At 42.3% G+C, this 19769-nt stretch overlaps 2 protein-coding genes across 3 annotated transcripts; both read left to right on the forward strand.

The window, feature by feature from the left end:
* Positions 1-14895, forward strand: arhgef5 (Rho guanine nucleotide exchange factor (GEF) 5). Of its 2 annotated transcripts, none has more exons than XM_083918660.1 (15): positions 1-488; positions 1060-4743; positions 5340-5385; positions 5625-5674; positions 6421-6791; positions 8003-8163; positions 10418-10570; positions 10652-10781; positions 10892-10966; positions 11069-11158; positions 12100-12248; positions 12416-12559; positions 12647-12717; positions 13967-14071; positions 14204-14895. In XM_083918660.1, the coding sequence occupies exons 2-15, from the start codon at positions 1080-1082 to the stop codon at positions 14344-14346; spliced, it is 5352 nt and encodes a 1783-aa protein (XP_083774786.1). In that variant the 5' UTR covers positions 1-488; positions 1060-1079; the 3' UTR covers positions 14347-14895. The 2 variants fall into 2 exon arrangements, with proteins under 2 accessions (XP_083774786.1, XP_083774787.1); XM_083918661.1 differs by having other exon boundaries at positions 1060-4065.
* Positions 14896-15392: 497 nt separating this feature from the next.
* Positions 15393-19720, forward strand: LOC310950797 (gamma-aminobutyric acid receptor-associated protein-like 1). Its single transcript, XM_083918793.1, has 5 exons — positions 15393-15560; positions 17287-17376; positions 17809-17887; positions 18455-18573; positions 19224-19720. The coding sequence occupies exons 2-5, from the start codon at positions 17287-17289 to the stop codon at positions 19287-19289; spliced, it is 354 nt and encodes a 117-aa protein (XP_083774919.1). The 5' UTR covers positions 15393-15560; the 3' UTR covers positions 19290-19720.
* Positions 19721-19769: the final 49 nt, after the last annotated feature.

The following is a 19769-nucleotide window of genomic DNA, read 5'->3' on the forward strand; positions in this document are numbered from 1 at the left end:
CAAGAGTGGGACAGAACAGGGGAGAGAGTGTTTTGTAGTTTATTTCGCCGGCGGGGGGTCCACACCAGTCGGCAGTAGAGGAGAGAGAAAAGGGAGTAAAAGTAGTGGGGCAAACTTTTGCTTGATTTATTAGAGATCTTCCCTCTTCAGCAGAGCACAAGACAGCGAGAAGGAGGAGGAGGAGGAGGGGAGAAGATAAGTGTCAATCTGTTGAAACTTGTTTGGGAATTTGAGAAAAGAAGAGGAGGTGGGGAGAGAAAGAGGCAAAAAGGAAGGAAAAGCAAGGATAGCTCAAGCGTAAACATTAAGTTTCACAAGAGTTAAGTATTAGGAGAAAAAAAGGCAGTTTTTGAGGATATTTGTCATGTCAACAATGTGAATACAAGGAATGCATTCTTGTGTGTTGTGCAATCCCATGCTTTTGAGTTGAGCTGGACCCAGAGTGGGGAGGGGGGGCAACAGACCTCCCCAAGGAGACAAACGTTCAGGTGAGTTTCTTCAAAATTCATGCTTTTGTTGATTTCAAAAGAACACTTCTTCTGTAAATTGCTTCTGGTTTGAACACACTGAGTGGAATCTGGCTCGGTTGTGGTTTACATGTTACATGCCGTGCCTATGTGTCACACAGGCCTTGGCTTTCTGAAAGACCTGGTATGCTGGGGTTTGCAAGTCTATGCTGCATTCTTAAGAGAACCGTAGGAGGGTGTCACCTTTTTTATCTGGCATGGTTTTTTTTTGTTTTTACTGTAAAGTTATTGTACAACCAGTCTGGCTTAGAGTATCATATAGCTTTTAGCTCCAAAGTGCTGAAACTTGGTGTTCTTGGCCAAGTGAAATACGAGAAAAACAGGCTGTTAACTCTACATTCGGGGGCTGCTATCAGGTTTTTTCAAAGGTAAAGTAAAATATAGTTTTCATATTCAACTCTGTGATATTTACTAAGTATGGAAAAGCTTGCAGACATCTTCCTATTGTTGAGCTTGACTTTTATTTCGTGATTTGTTCCTGTAAATGTTTTGACTTTTAATGCCTGATTTCTAAATGGATGATGTCTTTTAGGTACTCCAAACTATGATACAATGGGGACCAAAAGACCCGGCTGCACCCTCTTTGACACTTTATCTAACATAAACACGTCTGACCGCAAGCTTCAGCCAGGTGGAAAAATCTCCCGGGATCCAAGTCCCAGGCCAGCGATGACCGCCCAGTCGGAGCGAGAGAGAGACAGCAAGCGAGAGGAAGACTGGAAGAGGGAGAGAGAAACGGTGAAAATGAGGGACAAAGCAAGATACCGAGATATGGACCCACGGGATAGATACTATGAAAGAGACCGAGCTTCTGCGCCCCGGCCCAGAGAGGGAGAAAGAGAGCGGTGGGAGAGAGACAGGAGGCTGGAAGATGACAGAAGCAAAAACGGGAGGCCGCTGTCACATCTAGAGAAGGAGACCGGCAGAGACGTAGAGAGGGGGGCGAAGAAAGGTGACACTTTCCCCAGAATGAGAAAAAGCAGTGCAGAGCGTGCCAAAGTAATGGCGTCCACCACTGAGAGAGGGGAGAGGGGGCAGAGAGATAGGCCAAAAAGAGTGGACCCTGATGAGTGGGAAAGAGAAAGAGAGAGACACCGAGAGAGGGACAGAGATGAGATCCGAGGCAGGGGAAAGGGAGACGGAAAAAACTTCAGAGGAAGACCTGTGGAAGATGAGAAATCACGAAAGAGGGAAAGATATCAGGAGTCTGGTAATGTTTTTCCAGACAGGAGAAGAGAAGTGAGCGATTCACGGGACAGAAGAGAGAGGGATACGGGTAGAAAAAGAGAAAAGCCGAGGCCTAACGTGGGACAGATGGAGGCCAGGGTGCCTTCTCCACGCAGAAGAAGAGGGGGAGAGGTCTACTCGGATAGGAAAGAGAGAGAAAAGGCGCAAAGGAGAGAGGGAAGGAGGGACACCAGGAGTGAAGGAGACAGCGATGAGAGAGAGCTAAAGAGGGAAAGAATGAGGCACAGAGAGAGGCAGGAGTTGACATATCAACACAGCAGAAGTGAGGGGGACAACACAGGCAGCACACAGAGGGAGGGAGATCGAGATAGGCCCAGGGAAGACGACAGGCAGAGATACAGAGACCAGGACAAAGAAGGGGATAGATCCAGGAGGGCGGGATGGGAGAAAGATAGGGAGAGGTACAGAGAGGCTGACAGGAGAGCAGCGAGAGACGGAGAGAGAGAGGAGGACAGATTCAGAGAGCGTGAGCAGAGGAGAGGCAGGGAGACTAAGGACAGAGAGGCCGATCCGAGTCGGGACAATAAGAAGGACAGGAGCAGTCGATCCCAGAACGAAGCGGCCCCTAGGGTGCCGCCGCGAGCTCAGAGCAGCGGAGAGTGGAGCAGCGACATGGACAGCGAGATGAGATATAGAAGAGGTAGAGACAGTTATGAAGAAAGGGAGTCGGGGAGAGAGAGCACCACTGAGAGTGATCGGGACGTGGAGGAACAGAGAAGTGCAGGGGAGCAAAAAAGAAGTGAGAGAGACAGGGGCGACATGACGGAGCAGAGAAGGATGTGGTTAGAGCCACAGAGGGGCAAGAATAGAAAAGACAAATTTGTAGACAGAGAGGGACACATAGGGGAGAACGACAGAAGGACAGAGTCACAGGCTGAGTGGGAAATAGAGGGGCGGCGAGTAAAAGAGGAACCGGATGAGAAATACTTGGACCAAAGCGGTTACAGAGAAAGACACGAAGGGGGAAATGAGCACAGGGGAGACTCGGAGAGGGAGACAGAGGGTGTAAGTGTAGATGGAGATGAGTTGGGTGAAGTCTGGAGAGAAGCAGATAAGGGAGGGAAGGGACATCTCTCTGACAGCGATGGAGGGATGCAGGGGAGCCGGCGGTGGGATGCAGAGGGAGAGAATGTGACAGATGACACAGAGGAGAGTGACAGAGAGGAAGAGGGTGGCAGCGATTATAGGGGCCGCTCCGAGAGCGAAGGAGGAAGTGAGACAGGGTGGGGGCGAGAGAGAGACAGGATGTTGTCAGGAGACTGTGGCTTTGTGACGGTGTCCAGTGGCGGAGACGAGGAGGATGAAAGAGAGGAAGATGAAGAGTTTGAGGACTGTCAGGAATTCTGGGAAGGCGAAGCTGGCGCGTCACCGGTTGCATTCAAGCGTCGCCAGGGAGATGAGGAGGTTAATCAAGAGGAAGAAGAAACGGGGCGGGAGAAGCAGCCAAAGTATGTCTTCTGTGTGATTGGGCAGACGCTGCCCCAGTCAAACACCAGCACGATGTCACCGTCACAAGTTGATCACACGGGAGAAGCGGGAAGAGACGACCCAAATATGGAAAGTCGTCATCACGGCAATGATGAGGCAACACAGCGACCTCACGATGACCCGCATACGACACTAAGGAGAAATGATAGACACCCGATCATCAACAATCAAGACACAGAGAGGGAGAGTGAGTGTGACTTGAAAACCAAAGTGGATATCAGATACAGAGTGTCTTCAGAGACTGGAGAAGGAATGAAGAGCAAAGTGGAGCACCCCTATGCTGAAATAGGAACGATTAAAAGGGACTCACAGACTGAAAGGCTCCTCATCCAGTGGAGAGAGAAGAACAAAGATGGGGTGGAAGGAGAGAGGGAGCAAGTTTCGCCAGTTCCGAGTAATCCTTATGCTGATGTTTGGTCTCAGGTGGATTTTGAACAAATTCAACCCTTCTTGGAAGGGATTAACACCGGAGCAATGAGTCCGGAGGAGGTGGAGGCCATTCGGATCCGGATGAGTGGGGCATGGAGCATGTCCGAGGAGCCAAAGCGTCATTCCCAAGCCCCCCACCTTAAATGGGCCAAAAGTGTGGTGCGGGAGATTCTCGGACGCTCCGAAGAAAATACTGTCGATGAACCTAATGCAGAGGAACCAGGAGACCGAGGGGTCTCCCAGAGTAACAAACGGGAGGAGGAGGAGGCTGCTGCACGAGGGGCCGAAGAGTTGCCTGTTGAACAGCACTCAGAGCCAGAGCTGGAGCTGGAGGAGGAAGAGGAAGAGCCGCTGGAGGTGGATGGATTGAGAGGTATGAGGCAGAGCCCAGCCGACATGCATGCTGACCAGATCACAGCTATGCATGGTGACGCACCTACATACACTCATGCTGACACACTGTTAGACACAGAAGGGAAGGAGGGTCACAGTATGGACAAAGAGACAGAGCCGTCCGGTCATCTCCAGTTAGAAAGGGCAGCTGCAGAGGTGAATATTAGTGGAGAGACAGGTGATGAGGTAAAATTGTCAAAGATGGAAATAGACGTAAGAAGAGAGAAGGAGGTGGAGCTGTATCTATCTGTGAGCAACACGCTGTACAAGCCCAACAGCTGCCCCATTCTTAATTATGACAGTGAGTCTGACCTCCTCACGCCCTCCAGAGAGGTTGGAGGGCCGGAGGTGGCGGAGAGGATGGGTGAAAGTGAAGAAGAGAGGCAGGGAGAGGAGCCAGAAGAGAGGGATACTGCAGAGGAAGTGGGAGAGGGAACTCAGGTGGATAGCAGAGAGGGAGAGGTGGCGTTGGCAGAAAGGAAAATAGAAGGGGGGGCTCTGGTGAGCAGCTGCAGTTTCCGGGATTTGGGTCCCGAGGCTCGATTTCGGAGAAGGGGAATCCGTAAAACCACTGAAAGAAGAAATGGAGAGCCTGTAGAAGTGGAAGAAGATGAAGGTGTTGGAAGGGATCGCAGAACCAGAATATTCTCTACAACAGGTAAAGAAAGAACATGGAGGAGGGAGACGATTGCCCTCTAGTTTCACTTCAATCATTTGATCAGATTTCAGTTCAGAGAAAAGCACCTTTTTAAAAGAAGACGACATTTGATTTCGCACACAGACAGACTTTAATCAGACACGATCTTCTAGTCATTTACTTTCTCTTTTTTTCCCTTTTTTTTTTTTACCATGTCAGAGTTTCTTGCTAATCACATGTGTAACACACATGTGTGTAACGCAGCTGATCTGATTACTTTAAAATGGAAACTACGTCACAGTGTTGTGCTGCGAGCTCAGGTTGTAGGTGGAGAGATAAGTGGAGGTGGGGAAGGTGCGTGCATAAAATAAAAAGGCATGAGTTGATTCTGCTTTGAGGCATAACAAGAGGCACGGGTTTTTGGAAACACACTAATCTTTTCTGTCATTCCTTGTTGTAGAAGGGTTACTAACTAACTAACATTTGTTTGATTTATTACCTATTTATTTATTTATATTTTATTCATTAATTCATCAAAACTGTCATTGTAGTTCATAGTCAGTTAATCAGAATGCTTTTGTATCACGTTTCGACGAATGGATACTTTTTTATTCCAGACGACGAGGACGATAAAAGCAAAAGCTGGGGAGAAGTTGAGCTGAGGTGAGTGAAACGAACACACAACTCTGTGAAATACAGCAGTGATCAAGATGTATCTAATAGTTAATTGTGTGCACGTATGTGATTGAGAGTAAAGTTATATTTGTGTTGTAAGTACTGACATATTTCTGCATATTAAATGCAAATGTTCTGCGCTTAAAAGCGGTTTTAGACTGTTTGAGTCAACTCTCTTTACCTGTCTTCATGGTTTTAATTAAGTATTGTTCTTGTGACTCTTGCAGAAATGTTTTGGACACAATCGACAGACGGAAAAGGAATTCAAGGTTTTTCAGTGAGTTTCTCTTCATCTTGGCTTCTTTAAGGTCATACAGCTTAAACGTCTGTTGTTTCAATTTGACTTGGTAGTGGCAGTTTTGATTTGAAGAAGAAGATGAGTGTTTTTTAAATGTCAGAGTAAATTATAAGACTGAGTATTAACAGAGATCACGTAGGCCACACTGTGACGCATCTTCAGATCATATCTACTCTGGCCGTGGTCGGGAAAAGCATGATGCAATTGGGCAATTTCCTTCAGTATGTGTGATTCATCTCTGTGTGCAGACTGGCTCACTCAACTGTTTATCTTTTACTCTCAACATGTTGGGCCAGGATTGTAATTAAATACACAAATGAACAGTGAAGTTCACTGTTGGCTCACACCATTTTCAATGATCTTTTAAACAACCTAAAATGGCAGCGTGTCCCTTGACCTATGACTTACATGGATATTGTGTAAAAATGGGGCAGGCGTGTGTGAGTATGTGCTGTGTATATATGTGAGTCTGTGCAAGCTGCAGACAGGTTTCTGCAAGTATTCATATAATCTAACTTGAGGCAAAAACAGCTGCTGCTGCGACTTTGCGTTCTGACAAGTATGTGTAAAAGGAATGTCAAATGCAAACAGCTCCTCTTGGCTAACACTGTTCCTGTCTCTACTTTCTTTCCTTTGCTTCCCTTTATTCTTCAACTTTCTTTCTCCGTTGTCCCATCTTCTCTTCTTGCTCCCTTACTTTGTCCCACTTCCTCTCTTCCTCCCAGATGCTGCCCAGCTCTACCAGCAGTACAGCGAGGCCGCCCAAAACTTTGAGATCCTGCGCCAGGCCCGCTCCGATGTCGTCTCTTTGTGCGAAGACACTACCCCATCTCCTGCTCCCTCACCCCCTCCTGCCCGCCGACCTCTCCCTCCACTACCTCCTGTCCCGCACCCCCACTCCTTGTCCCACACGTGCTCCATCACCAGCGTCAAAAGCTTGCCTCTCCCCGAGCCCCACAGGAATGAAGGCAGGCCTTCCTCCCCGCGTCTCTCCATCTCTCTCACGCAGTCATCCACACTGTGGCGGGAGCTGCCGGGGGTCAGGAACAGTGTTGAGCTGGAGGAGCTCTCAGAGGACCAGAGGAGACTACAGGAGGTAAAACATTGTCTTTCTGCACATGTGAAAGTCAGCACTGGTTGGCAGAACTTTCGTCATACAGCTACAAAGGTTTTGCTTTCAGTTTAGTTCTTACTGGCACAACATTCCCGCCTAAAATTTAAGGGAATTCTCCAGGCAATCAAATGCAAGATGATTATCTTTCTTTTTTTGCCACAGCTTTACTTCCTTCACCCTTCTGTGCGGATTTTGAGATTGATTAGATTGGATTTTTAGATTAAAGCAGCTAGAATTGTTCCTTTCATGGACAGTAAATATTAAACTGTAAGAATCAGTGTAAATGTTTTGTTTCATTCTGCTAAGTTACTGGCACAACATTACTCATTCAGTACCAGATAAACACAACATGCTTACACAATCTCATTTTTGCACGCTACTGTCGGGGCAAACTGTGAGTGTATTGGGAGCGAACCACTCTTTACTGCATTCTTACAGTTATAACTTTTAATAAAACCATGAATATTATTAATAAAACCCACAACTAACTGTCTTTGACTAGAACAAAAGACCATGATGCAACAATTTGTAACACTAATAACTGTACATTTGTGAAATCACACCATCGGACGGCAGGTTTTATATCCTGTCTGCTCCCTAGAGTAGAATAAGCCACAAAAAAGTACTGTGACATAACTTTTTGGTCACATCACTCAGCATTATTTTTACTTTGAAATGCATCTGTTGTCATGTAAAAAAAATCATCAGTGATGGTTTTACTGATTCCCCTCTTCCTGCTTATTAACCACCGGTGGGGTGTTGTTTCAGGTCAAAAGCTTTTGTCCGAGTTCTTTTTATGGTGACTTCTTTGAAATGGCATGACCTACATGAATCAAAATTTTCACTGTTATTACCTCACACCTCAAACTGCTAAAACCACCCAAAATATTCAGACTTGCCACATCCCAGAATAACCCTCCCATTTATCAACTTTTTATTGTCAGAGGAGTGTCTCTCACCAGAAGAAGTGATTGCGTAAGCATGTTGTGTTTCTCCGGTAGTGTAGGTGTTTCCTTCTTAACTTTAAAGCCGACGTCTCTGAGCTGGAACACTTCCACTTATTGTGAAATCGTCCTCCTCCGTTAGTCATATCCTAACTGTCCCAGCCTGTAGAGAACTGACAACAGCTATAATTTACAGTGTAGCTGGAACTTAATCAGAGTATTATTTTTTATCATGTATTTTTCTTCTAGGTGAGATTTGAGGTGGTGACATCAGAGGCCTCGTACTGCCGGAGTTTAGACATTGTTGTTGAACATTTTGTTAAGTCCAAACAGCTGGGGGCGCTGTTGACCACTCAGGATAGGAACTGGCTGTTTTCCCGGCTTGCTGACGTCCGAGCCATCAGCCACAGGTAAGAAATATGATTAAGACTTCATGTGTTGAAAGTTTTGGGAAATTCTTTATGTTATCTTTTATCTGCTTGATTTCGAATATACTCGATATGCTCGATTTTCAACATAATCTGGTGTTTTATGGACACATTCACTCATGTAATCAAAAAATATTTTAATATTTGAAGTGAAACGATCCGATTGTCTTATTTGTTCGTTTTTTCCAGGCGTCTCACACCAGATTTACCCAAACCCAGCATTAAATAATCATGCTAAAAACATACAAAGTTGACATGCACTGCAGGGAAATTAAACAAAGTGACAATATACATTGATTTCTGTGGGTATAAATTAACTTGAGATGTGATTATAAAAGGTTTGAAAAGTGCTTGAATATTAATTCAATTCAATTCAATTCAATTTTATTTATAGTGTCAAATCATAACAAAAGTTATCTCAGGACACTTTACAGAGTAGGTAAAGACCACACTCAATGACTTATTTATGATTTACATAGACCCAACAATTCCTCTGTAGAGTACAGTGGCAACGAAAACCTTCCCTATAACAGGCAGGAACGTCAGACAGACCCAGCTCTGTGGAGGACGGACATCTGTCTTGACCGGTTGGGGAGGAAGAAAAGGAGAGAGAAAGAGAGAAAAGACACACAGATGGACAGAGAGAGACAGACAGACACACTTCCAGAGATGCAAGCAAAGCCTAACAGTAACTATAATATTTATAGTAATGTGAATATAACGTATATGTTAGGGCAGTTAATACAACAGAATAGTAGAAACAAGCACAGCTAAGGTGATAGAATATGACAATGATAATAATTATGGTGGCAAACATGATCAATGATGAGTAGTGGCAATAGCAGCTATGATACAGCTACAAATGTTATAGTTTATTAAACTAGTGATAGTATATATGAGTAACAGTGACAATAGCAGCAGGAAGCGTCATGTAGGACCACGGCAGCAAGCACCACCACAATCAGCAGAGACCTGCGAGACGACAAAGCACAAACGGCTCCGGGGAAGAAGCTGAATCATTAACATGCATTGATGGGACATGAATGATTCAGACAGAGAGGAGAGAAGCTCAGAGTATCAGGAAAAGTATTATCCCCCGGCAGACTAGGCCTATAGCAGCATAATTAAGCAGAATAAAGTCTCATCGTAAGCCCTAGCTGTAAGCTTTATCAAAAAGGAAAGTTTTAAGTTTACTCTTAAATATGGGGACAGTGTCTGCCTCCCGAATAACATTTGGGAGTTTGTTCCACAGGAGAGGAGCTTGGTAGCTGAAGGCTCTGCCTCCCATTCTACTTTTGGAGACTCTAGGAACGACGAGTAGCCCTGCATTCTCAGAGCGCAGAGATCTAGTCAGGTGATACGGTACTATGAGCTCTTTAAGATACGACGGAGCCTGACCAATAACAGCTTTGTAGGTAAGGAGAAGGATTTTACAGGTAGCCAGTGCAGAGAAGCTAATAAAGGAGAAATATGTTCTCTTCAGTTTGTTTTAGTTAGTACACGAGCTGCAGCATTTTGGACCAACTGGAGACTCTTAACAGACTTATTGGAGCAGCCTGATAATAAGGAGTTGCAATAGTCCAGCCTAGAAGTAACAAATGCATGAACAAGTTTCTCTGCATCTTTCTGAGACACAATGTTCCTAATTTTTGCAATATTACGCAGGTGAAAATATGCAGTCCTTGTTGTTAGTTTTATGTGAGAATCGAAGGACATGTCCTGATCAAAAATAACACCCAGATTCCTTACTGTGGTGCTGGAGGACAACACAACATCATCCAGAGTAACAATGTCTTTAGCTATTGAATTTCGGAGGCCTTTGGGGCCAAGTACAATAATTTCAGTTTTGTCTGAGTTTAACATCAGGAAATTGCAGGTCATCCATGTTTTTATTTCCTTAATGCACATTTGAAGTTTATCTAACTGATGGGTTTCTTCTGGTTTGATCGACAAATATAATTGTGTATCATCAGCATAACAATGAAAGTTAATGGAGTGCTTCCTTATAATATTTCCTAAGGGAAGCATATATTACCTTTTAAAACCTGTACGAACCGGTTTAGAGCGAGTTCCCATCTGAGCCGTTTTTACATTTAGATATATGTAACATGAAACATACATGGAGTGAGTATCAACCCTTTTTCTGTTGTACAGTTTCACAAAGCTGAAGATAATGTGTAGAAAATATGAGAAATAAGCGTATAATAACTCTTTCTGATTTTTGTTGCTGTTGTAGTTTCTTATCGAAGCTGGAGGAGCGGGTGGAAACAGATATCATATCGTTCAGCGTGTGTGACATCATCGCCCGCCACTGTCCGCGCTTCAAAATGGTTTATGTGCCCTACCTCACTAACCAGTCTTATCAGGACGCCACCTACCAGAGACTCATGTAAGCCCTTCACTCGTTTGTGTCTTCAGCTTTCGTCTGTATTCTTCTGTCTTTGCATTTAAATTTCTTTTTCTCGTACAGGAATGCGAATCCAGGGTTCAAGCGGATTGTGGATAAATTAGAGAGGAGTCCCGTTTGTCAGAGGCTTCCTCTTCGATCCTTCCTTGTTCTTCCCTTCCAGAGGATCACAAGAATTAAGCTGCTTGTCCAGGTGTGTGTGTGTGTTTGTGTTTATGTGTGCGTGTGCGTGTGTGTGTGCGTGCGTGTGTGCGTGCGTGTGTGTTTGTCTATCATTTTAACATGCACACTGTTTCTGTCCAGAACATTGTAAAGAGAACAACCCCTGGTACAGCGGAGGCAACTCAGGCCATCAAAGCTATGAAACTTCTGGAGAAGGTACGGAAACATCCCCCTTTTCACTTTACATTAACTTGGAATTATTTTTCTATGAAATCCTTGACATCATGAACTCTTTTCTTTTACACATTTCTCCTTTAGTTGATTCAAGAGAGTAACGACAGCATCACTCAGATGAAAAGCATCGAGTCACTTGTTTCTCTCAGTGCTAAAGTGGACTTTGAGTGCAGGGTGAGTAACGACTACTGGTCATGGGAGGAAATTGTGACGATATGATCATAATGTGTTATTATTTTACCAAATGGTATTGTCCAAATAACTGATTTTAATGCAAACTGTAATAAGAAAATAAGATGATTGTTTGTTTCAGATATTTATTCTTTAAACAGATTGATATAATTTTCTTTAATGTAATAATTTTACATATTATCTTGCATGTGTATGCCATATCATAATTTATCAATGTTGCAAAAAATAGTTTTTACATCATGGCATTGATTTTATCACTAATGAGTACAGTCCCTGTGTTTGTGGTGGTAAATGGAAACTACAACAAAATGAATAATGTTACATAATGATCTTAACTCAAGGCCCACTTACAAACTTTTAACTTGTACCAGGGTTTTAGCATTAGCTCAGTCGTCATGGAGATGGCTCAGCTGGCTTGCCAGTCTGCAGTCATGTGCAGGGTTGTTATGAGTGCTGGAAATCCTTGAAAACACTTTAATTTTGATTTAATGAGGTGTTTTCAGGGTTTGAAAGAGTTTGCTTGAAAACTCTGTTGTGTTTTAATTTGTCATCCTTCGGTTGGAAGCTGTCACAAAACATGATTTTTGGTTTCGTAAAGCACATAACATCTTATTTAATGTGACGAAAAAGTGCTATAATCAGTATACTGTAAATACTGTATAAGAAAAGGTAATTTATCACAGCTGTAAAGTGCTGGAAAAGCATGAGTGCACTTTCAAATGCTTGAATTTGACTTTGGAAAAGGTATAGGACCCCTGCATGTGACAAATAATCACAAGATGTTTTTTAGAAACCCCCAGAAAAGGACCTTGAGTTCAGATACATATATGAAACTTGTATTTCCTCTGTGAAAAATTAACTTCACGCTCAAAAATAATATTATACTGTCTTTTGTCTCTGTTTTCTTTGTGTGTTTTATACAGACACTTCCTCTGATCAGTCAGTCTCGGAGGTTGGTGCGAGAAGGGCCGGTCACTGAACTGATGGATTTCTCTGGCTCTATAAAGGATACAGAGAGGAATATTTATTTGCACCTGTTCAATGACTACTTGCTACTTTCACTCCAAAAAGAGTGAGTCAACAAACATGTTTTGTAATGTTCGAAAAATCCATTACAATTGGCTACATCCTGTTTTCCATGTATTTATCATCTGTTCCCCAGTCATTTATCATCCTTTAAATCTCATCAGTGTTTCCCTCGTTCCTCTCATTTCTCTTGTGTGCTTTCGCTGCTTCAAGAGGGGGACGGTTCACAGTAATAGACCACTCTCCTGTGTCAGACCTGCGTGCCGAGAACTGTCGTGTCAAACTTCACTCCCTCCAGAAGAACCTGTTCCGGCTGCACATGACACAGAAAGCCTTGCTGCTACGGACCGACACACAGTAAGAGACCAGGACAATGGCCGGTAATGTTTGTATATCGGTTGTCACAGCATAAGATAAACCCATCTTTTCCTTTTCCTCCTTCAGGAGTGATAAGCTACGTTGGATATCGGCTCTTTCCCGGCCGCATCCTGAAGTAGATTTTTCTGCTGCACAAGGTGAATTATTGCTACTTGGTTTAGCCGTTTAAAATTTCAAAAGCTGTGTCTGAACGCTGCCTACTTCACTCATTGCCTACATAATAAACACTCAATGACTATGTTTACACTAATATTCCACTTTTATTCCAAATATGACAATATTTGATACGGGTCATATAAACAGCAAAAACAAGCAATTTAATTTTCAGATTAAGACATCTGGGATAGACTGGTGTTATTCAGGGTTTCTTTGGACATGTATACACCAGATTCGGATTCGAATATGCTTCTCAATTGGGTTTTTTATCGCAGTTTGTGACACTTTAAATGCAGGTCTGTGCGTTGCTATGGTTGTTGTACACAAACCAACTAGCCAACAGTTTACTAAGCTGGGGTAGAGATGCATGCCCAAAAGAAAAGCCCTCACTTCCGGTCAGAGGAAGACGCACAGCTACTTTTAAATATTATGAAAGATTTGGATAGCGACAGGTTTATGGATATGCACAAATATTGCAACATCGACCGTTTCAATGAGGTGGTTGAAGAAATGAAAGAGGGAGGGGAACAAGTCTGCTATCAGTGGAAAACTTTGAAATAATCATATTTTGCATGGCTGCATGTAAATGGTAATATTTGTGGTAACCTCATTTTCATTAGCTACATAAACAACTTAGCAAGAATATTGTCTTTTGTCAGGATGCTTGGCCTGAACTCTATCTCCTGATGTTCTCTTCATCTCTGATGGTATTGAGCGTTGGTACTGACTACTTTGTGCATGGTGCATGTAAACACCGTCATTGTTTTATTCTGGGTTACTAATTCAGATTGCGTCCTGTGTGACGGGCGTGTAGTCACATGAAAGTACACAAAGTGAGTTTGTACAATTTTGTACAAAAACCTATGCTTAGATTGTTACACCTACGTTCGCACACTAGCATTAAATGACATACAATATGTACTGTATACTGCACCAAGGGATTTAGTGCAGCATTCTCGTCATATCATTCCGAAAATATAAGCATCCCAGTGGAGAATAAAGCATTCATTTCAGCCTGCTAAGCGATATTGGAAATTATCGGAAAAAAAAATAGAAAATTAAATATTTAAAGATAAATAACAGGAAAGTGAGGAAAATATTTTTGCATTTCCAGACAGTCCTGTGACGGCGTTCATTATCTGTGCATTATAGATTATAACATATTATTATTATTTATCTATTAATCTTTATGCCCGTAGGTCTGACTTCTCTCCTCTTGTATCTCTCCAGACTTTACACAGATGCAGTGTATCCGAGCTATCGTTGCCCAGCAGCCTGATGAGCTGTCGTTGGAAAAGGCTGATATCATTCTAGTGCACCAACAAAGCAGTGACCGTAAGACCCTTACATTACCTTTTCCATCATTCCCTTGTGGAAAGTGTGATTCACCTATGCAATATATGCAGTTTGGTATTATTAAAGAATAAGCATTAATATACTTTTTGTTGGAATTTTTTTCTCTCCCAGATTGGGTAGAGGGGACCAGACTGTCCGATCGGCACCGTGGATGGGTGCCTGAGTCCCATTTGGAAACAATTACCAACTCTAGAGTCCGGCAACGCAACCTGTCAGATGCTCTCAGACTCACAACGGCTACAGCTGCTGTTTGACCAGGACGCTCAGACTACACTGAAGGACATCCTGGATGCACCGTTAAGGATATGACTCTTGGTTGTCTGCTTTGAAGTGCTGGAAATTGGACTACGGACATTCAGTCCAAATGGGGATCTCTGTCATTGCATTGTTCATAATAGTGCAGCAGGTGGATTGCTGTAAGGATGCATCTCAATGTAGCATTGGGTCTCCCTTGTTTCACTTGATGGAATAATATATTGCCTTAGAGGAATGTGTGAACTGCTGAGGCCTGCCTGAAACACATTTAGGACATTATTAACTGTTATCCACAGTACATTACAGACATTGTGTGTGCTGCAGTGCATAAATTCCAGGTGTTTTAAGAAAACATGTTTTTAAAGGGAAATCACCTTTTTCAAGAATTGCCGTGTTTGGAAATGTTATTGTTATTGTGTATATTGAAGAGAATCCTAACAGTTGAATGTGTGGTGCATGTCTATGAAAATGTTGGCCCCTGCATGCAGGAGAGCCAACAGAACATTATAAGAACATTTCAATAAATTCAGATTGGTGGACTAAAATCACTTTAAACACGTATATATACAGCACATGCCTTATTGAGAGTGAGCCCTTGCTTATTTCCTTCATCATATAAGCTGTTTTGGTCATTTATTTATATATATATATATATATACATTTGAGCATACGCAGAAATGTTGCATGTTCACAGTGAGCCTTTACTGAGGTTTGCCTGTGTTTACTGACTTGTCTGTACAAGTTGTGCAGGAGAATGTTTTTAAAGGCAGAGCAGTGCAGGTAGTGCCTGGCTGAGGCGTGACCCCTACGTCAGCTTGACCCAGTTTCCAGGACCTGCGATTGGTTAAATGTCCCATCACTCAGAGAAAACGGGGCGGTAACAAGTGTAGACGGACTGCAGTAGCTCATCCAATCAACGCGCTACAAACCTGCATTCGACCCCCGCTGAATGGACACATTCGGCTGTCAATCTACGCGCTCGTCTCTGATTGGTCGCAGATGTGGTGGGCGGGCGTTGCAGTATTTGTTGTTTTCGTTCAGCAGAAGAAGTAGACCAGTCGACATCTTTAAATCGAGCGCATTCCTGCTCGCTATGACTGTTTTTTGAAGCTAATAACTGTCATTTTATTTTGAGAAACGCGACCACTCAAGGGACCAGTTGAGTAAATCTGGATTTGTCGTGTTTTTGAGTGAAACTTGTTCTTTTTAAAAGGTATGTGAGCAGTAACGTCCGTTAGCTACAGCTGTTAGCATGACCGTTGATACTGATTTCAGATACAGTTAGCAAAAGGAAAACGCCCTTTACATGTTACAGTATCAACATAGATACGTTGGAAGTTAGTTCATCTCAACGATTCGTGTAGTTAGTTTGTTTATTTTACTGATTATCAGTCTGAGAAGGAAGGAAAGTCAGCTGACCGTGAAGAGTGACGTGGCCTCAACTGCACCATGGGCGCTGAACTGCTGCCATCGTGACCACAACAACACACTAAAAACATGAAGTATGGCGAGTTTGTGTGGCAGCAGCGGCTGACTATGAGGGGTCATGTGAGCATGAGTGTTTTTTTTATTTTATCGACAGCTTCACCCTCTTCCCATCGACACAGCTGTAAGCTCCACCTTCAGCTGTAAACAGTGGTGTGTTTGTTTACAAAGGCTCCCATTCCTCACAGTATGGTCTGCGGTTAAATCTCAGATAACGTTTGATAAATCTTTATTGTCATGGTTAAAGACAAAAAAATCAATTTAGTAGCTTTAAATGATTGGCAATATTAAAATGCAAAAATATGTTCATGTTTTATTAAAGGATCCCCTTTCGCTTATGCCAGGGTCCACATTCCAGCAGACGATACTCAATACAGTCCAACAACTTTAATACATTGTAAATACATTACAAAATACATTATAAATACATTTATTTATAATGTAAATTTATGTATGAGAGCAAGAGGGCAGCACAGAATTACAAAACTCACGATAAAGTAACTTGCAGAAGTGCAGCACATAGTGCATTTACCATATTACATAAATAAATAAATAAAAACAATACAGCTTTATCCATAGACCCTGAGTCAATCACTCAAAAAGTAAAAATATCATATTCAAGATAAATACATACACAATGAGGTAGCACTAGTTCTCGGCGATCTTCATGCTATAAATTGTATATTATGATATCAATGTAACTAAAAATTTCCTGGAAATAATTGAGAATAACTAAATGATTAAAAAAAACTCATTATATTGTCTGTTTTTGAGCTGGTCAAGTAAATGATGTGAAAAAAAATGCCAATCTCAACAGCTTCTCACAGCCAAAGGATGAAAATCCAAAACACAAAGATTTCAAAGATCACAAAAATAGAGGACAAATAAAAGCAGCACATTTGAAAAAACAGGTAATCTGAGAATATTTTGTGTATATTTCCACTGTTTTTGCTTTAAAAAACACTGAAATGATTAATCAATGATCAAAATAACTGCTGATTATTTTTCTTTCTTTTTTTCTTTTTGCGATTGGCTGATTTGTTAATCAGTTGAGTCACTCAGCAACAACAAAACAATTGATTAATCCTTTTAAAGCCATTTAAAACAACACTATAAAGGAGTCCATCTTATTGATTTACAAACCTGCCCACAATGGCTGAGCACAACTAGATATAGATGGATAATTATCTTGGTTTAAACAATAATGGAAGATCCCTCACAGTGAAACATTGTTATACCACCAGCCCCTAAAACGGCCTCAACAGAACAACTTGATTAAAAGAGGCCCGCGTCTCATCATGAAATAAACAATGCTGGGCTCTTCAGGCGGTAAATATCACTTGTTTACGCTTGAGTGCGCTGGTCAGTGAAGTCAGCCAGTGCTCTTTCTCTTTTGTCCGCTTGGTAAATAATGCTATTGTGAGGGACTTCATGTTTCCTTTGTTGTTTTTCAGATGGGAAGTCAGTACCAGCGCTCAGTACCACTGGAGGTGAGGAGAACAGAGGGAGAGAGAGTTCGAGCCAAGCATCCTGACAAGATACCGGTCAGTATGACAGTTTTCTGGCTCATTCTAATAATATGTTTGAGTCATCTACACCTTTATTTAAAGCCAGAGATGTGAATTATTTTACTCAATTCATCTGTTAATGGCAGGGCTGCCCAATCCTGTTCCACTGCCCTGTGTGTTTTAGGTTTCTCTCTGCTCTAATACACCTGAATCTAATGATGTGCTCATTTTCAAGCAGCTGAAGCTTGTAACAGCTTCGAAAATTGTTAGGCTCAGGTGTGTTAGAGCAGGGAGAAACCTAAAACATGCAGGACAGTGGCCCTCCAGGAGCAGGATTGGGCAGCCCTGGTTTATGGGGTCAATTTATTTGTTTGTTGTTAGATTTGTTTGTTAGATTTTGGCACATGAATACGTTCGTTCTCTGTTAGTAACGACCGGTTGCTCCTGTTTTTTTGTTTTTTTGACCAGATCATTGTGGAGAGGGCCCAGAGGTCACGAGCTCCTGAGCTGGACAAGAAGAAATATCTAGTGCCCTCAGATTTAACAGGTGAGACACGCACACACTCTCACATCTAGCGATCTCACAGATTTTTGATACATATATATATTTATAAGCCTGGCTGATTTATCAGTTACACAACACAACCGAGATTTGGACGTGACTGATTCAAGTTTGGACGGCCAGCTAACTTGCCTTATCTGCCTGCTGGAAAGAAAAAAGCAGTGGTGATTTAATAACATTAATAATGGCTGCATTCCACTTGTCATGGCTTACTAGGACACTACATGTTACCGAGCCTTCGTTATGTGTGTTTCCTGCCATGACAAGTCAAAATGTCTGCTCTGAAAAAGCCCTATCGGAGAGCCAGGCTGCACGTGATACTCTACACGATACAGGCTAGTACTAGCATGGGCTACTTTTAGTGCAAATCATTTATTTTTCCTTTCTGATTGGATCCGATAATAATTCTCTTAGTAGTGTGTTCGTTTTGTTTTCTGTCTCAAGACTGACTGGTAACCTGGTCATTTCCCACACTTGCCTGCTTTCTTCCTCTTTATATGAAATGAGCACGACCCTCTGACTTTTTCTTTCTCCTCTTGTTTTATTTTTTAGTAGGTCAGTTGTGCTTCTTGATCCGTCAGCGCGTGTCTTTGAGACCGGAGGAAGCACTCTTCTTCTTTGTCAACAACTCCCTCCCCCCATCCAGCTCCCCTCTCTCTGCTGTATATGAGGTAACTTCAGCCGCCCAGACACAAACACACACACACACACACACACACACACACACACACACACACATACATTCATACACACACACACACACATACGCACACGCGCATATCACCAGTACGAACATATTTACCATGACATTCGCAGACCACTGTCCTCTTCTGAAGCTGTTTGTGAGTTTGCCTGCTCACAGCTACATAGTTTCAGCTTACACACAAACATTTTTCACTCTTCCCCTCTTGACACACAGCTTAACAGATCTGCTTAGACAGCGATGTTGCTTCGCTTTTCTTGATGTCACGAATAGCCTGCCAGTTACACCATACGCATAAAAAAAGGCCTAATTGTCATCCTGAAAGAGAAACTGTTGCGTGGCTAAAAAATAGCTTGTGTGTATCTTGTTGTTGTTAAAGAGTATATAAAACAAGCACATATTTAGAGTCATTTTTAAACATGAATTTTCTGAAAAGCTTGGTATTCCAAGTTATCAAATGAGGCAGACGGATAAAATCATTTATCACGTCCAAATAGGACTTATGTTTAGGTTAGAGGGCCGTTTTATGTGGTTGCTACGGGTGTGTAAGCTCACGTGCACACTATCAAGTACACATGTCATGCTGAATTATTCATTTTTCTCTTTGTTTTGTTCTAGGAGCACCATGACGAGGACCTGTTTCTCTACATGACCTACAGTAATGAGAGTGTGTACGGTGCCTGAGGGAGGACAAAAGACTGGAGAAAGAAAGAGAGAGAATGAGACTATTTGAGGAATAAAGAGTTAAGGTTGTTTGTAATGCTTCACACCACTATTATCCTTTATATTAGTTTTGATAAGTAACTACAGTGCATGGGGAAAGAAAGGCTTTGCACAAGGCAGAGGGGTCACTTTTAGGGTTTACATTTGTCAGTATTTCGGGGTGAGCATAATGCGCTTTAGTACACTTCAAGTTATGTTGATTCTTTAAGCGGTAAAAGACAAAAGAGGAAGGGTGAAATGAGTGAATGAGTGCATCGCAAAAGGAGGTAATTGAAATTATGTTGGAAGAACTCTCGCAATCTTTCTCAGTCATCTGTATTTTATGCAAATAGATTTTTTTTTGTAAATTAATATCATAAACTTTTGTGGAAAATAAAGATGAAAATGCATAACTTTCTGATTCTGTATGATTGTGTCTCCATCCGCACCACCTGTGAGTTT

Source organism: Echiichthys vipera (genome assembly GCF_963691815.1).
Source record: "Echiichthys vipera genome assembly, chromosome: 8".
Classification (NCBI taxonomy): Eukaryota; Metazoa; Chordata; class Actinopteri; order Perciformes; family Trachinidae; genus Echiichthys; species Echiichthys vipera.